This window comes from Terrapene carolina, unplaced genomic scaffold (assembly GCF_002925995.2).
Source record: "Terrapene carolina triunguis isolate 2854851 unplaced genomic scaffold, T_m_triunguis-2.0 Scaffold26509, whole genome shotgun sequence".
In the NCBI taxonomy this organism is placed as follows: domain Eukaryota; kingdom Metazoa; phylum Chordata; order Testudines; family Emydidae; genus Terrapene; species Terrapene triunguis.
Genome location: NW_020690860.1, coordinates 924 through 3121, shown reverse-complemented (window position 1 = coordinate 3121; position 2198 = coordinate 924). Strand labels below are relative to the sequence as shown.

Genomic DNA, 2198 nt, shown 5'->3' with positions numbered 1-2198 from the left:
GCTCTGGGAGGGGAGTGGGGGCTGGTGGTTAGAGCTGGGGGGCTGGGAGCCAGGACTCCTGGGTTCTCTCCCGACTCTGGCTCAAGGACCCAGGTAAATACATGAGAGCGCCTCCTGCCCAGCTCCCACCTCACAACACCCAGCCCCCTCCCCCCAGCCCTGTCTGCCGGGGAGAGCGCCCCCTGCCCAGGCCCCTCCCCCCAGCCCTGTCTGCCGGGGAGAGCGCCCCCTGCCCAGCTCCCTCCCCCCAGCCCTGTCTGCCGGGGAGCGCGCCCCCTGCCCAGCCCCCTCCCCTCAGCCCTGTCTGCCGGGGAGAGCGCCCCCGCCCAGCCCCCCCTGCAGGCCGGGCACACACACAGGTCGGTCCCAGTTGCATCTCTCCAGGTTTATTACAAAGGGGTGTGTGTGTGTGTGTGTGTGGGGGGGGGGTCAGTCCTGCTGCTTGGCGCGGGAGGCCTCGGCGTTGGCCCGCAGCACGGCGCCGGGGCTGGGGTACGGGCGCTGCTGGAAGAGGGGCCCCGCCGCTGTCGTGTCAGCCCCCGTCTTCGCCTCGTTGCGCTTCGGCAGCCCCGTCGACCACGTGCCCCTGCGGGGGGGGGGAGGGGTCAGCGCAACAGCCCTCGGGGTAGGCCCCGCCCACTGCAACAGACTCCTCCCCCACCTAGACCCCACCCACACAGCCCACTGCACTAAACTCCTCCCCCTCTGTAACCCCCTCCCCTGCTCCCTCACCCAGCCTCCGCCGCTCCCTCTCCAGCACCCCCCAAGCCACACTGTGGGACTACAGACCCCCCCGGCCCCGGCGGCACCAGGATCTCACCGTGGGGCGTCCGAGTAGGCGCTGGGGTCCATGGGGTCCAGCTCCTCATCCTTGCGGCTGCCTGGGGAGGGAAAGGCGGGGGGGGAACCCTGCTCAGTTGAGTGCTCCCCAAAGCCTCCCCCCAAGTCCAGCTACACCCCCATCCCCCCAGGTACTAATTCACCCCCTTCCCCTCCCCACTCATCCCTCTTCACCCCCCCAAGTCTCTGCTCCCCACAGCCACCCTGCCCTGGGCTCAGCCCCACCCTCTCCAGGATGCCCTGGGCACCCCCATCCTTCATCCTCCGTGCCCCCCACACTGGCTCGGATCCAGCAGCACCCCCAACTCCTCATCTCTGCCCCCCCCACGCACTTTTCTTGCTCTTGGGATACGGCGCCAGTTCTTCCCGGCGATGGTAACGCCGCTCCTTCACCTCCTCGCGCTCCGGCTTCTCGTAGGGGCGCTCCGGCTTCTCATAGGGGCGCTCCGGCTTCTCATAGGGGCGCTCCGGCTTCTCGTCAGCCTCTGGGGGAGACACACAGACTGCTCCTGACAGAACCCCGGGGTCTGGGCCCCTCCACCCTGCCCCAGTCTAAGCCACCAGACCCCATGCCCTGCCCAGCGCTGGGATAGAAGCCCAGGAGTCCTGTATCCCAGCCCCTTCCCCCGCCCCAACTAACGCCATTCCCCTCCCATTACCTAGGCTGTTTTTCAACTTCTTCGCTGCTTTGGTGATGATGGAGCTGGGGTCGTTAGGAGAGAGCCAGGAGACCAGGTCATTCTCCATGTTCCAGTAATAGGGGAGACCGCTGGAGGGCAGGGGGAGACACAGAGTTGATTCACTTGCCATTATAGCACGCTGAGATGCAGTCAGCTCTGGGGTGGGGCAGCTGGGGAACAGCCGCACATAACGCCGCACAGGCACGCTCTCTCTTACCAGATGGGGTCGAACACTTTATACCAGTTGGGCGGCAAGTTCTCGATTCTGGTGGCTTCGTAATCCACGTGGTCGTCATCGTAATCTTCCGCGATGACCTCCTCCTCGGGCTCTAAGGACAGCGTGGGTCAGAGAACCGACTGCGCAGAACCCTGCCCCATAGCGCCCGGCCCTGCCCCCCAGCACCCGGCCCGCCGGGGAGAGCGCCCCCTGCCCGCCCCCCCCCAGCCCCGGCCCGCCGGGGGAGAGCGCCCCCTGCCCTGCTCCCCGCCCCACGGCCCCCCCAGGCCCGAGTGTCTCGCACGCACCAGGCTCCACGTGCTTGAGGAGGCCTCTCTTGGCCAGGCGGGACTGAAGCGCCACCGGCAGCGGCATCTGGAGCGGCAGAACCTGGGGGGGGGAGCGTCAGCTGGGGGGGTGCGGGGCCCCCGCGTCCCACACCCCCCGGGGGGGCCGGCCCC

At 68.5% G+C, this 2198-nt stretch overlaps 1 protein-coding gene across 3 annotated transcripts in view; it reads right to left on the bottom strand.

Moving 5' to 3' along the window:
• Positions 1 to 413: 413 nt before the first annotated feature.
• Positions 414 to 2198, bottom strand: part of PQBP1 (polyglutamine binding protein 1) — a 2077-nt gene continuing 292 nt past the window's right edge. For all 3 annotated transcript variants that reach the window (XM_026662362.2, XM_026662361.2, XM_026662360.2), the window contains exons 2-7: positions 2046 to 2127; positions 1738 to 1849; positions 1500 to 1609; positions 1173 to 1325; positions 821 to 881; positions 414 to 586 (exon numbers count right to left, since the gene is read on the bottom strand). In XM_026662362.2, coding sequence (XP_026518147.1) covers positions 430 to 586; positions 821 to 881; positions 1173 to 1325; positions 1500 to 1609; positions 1738 to 1849; positions 2046 to 2112 — 660 coding nt within the window. In that variant the 5' untranslated portion in view covers positions 2113 to 2127 and the 3' untranslated portion in view covers positions 414 to 429. The remainder of the gene's footprint in view (positions 587 to 820; positions 882 to 1172; positions 1326 to 1499; positions 1610 to 1737; positions 1850 to 2045; positions 2128 to 2198) is intronic.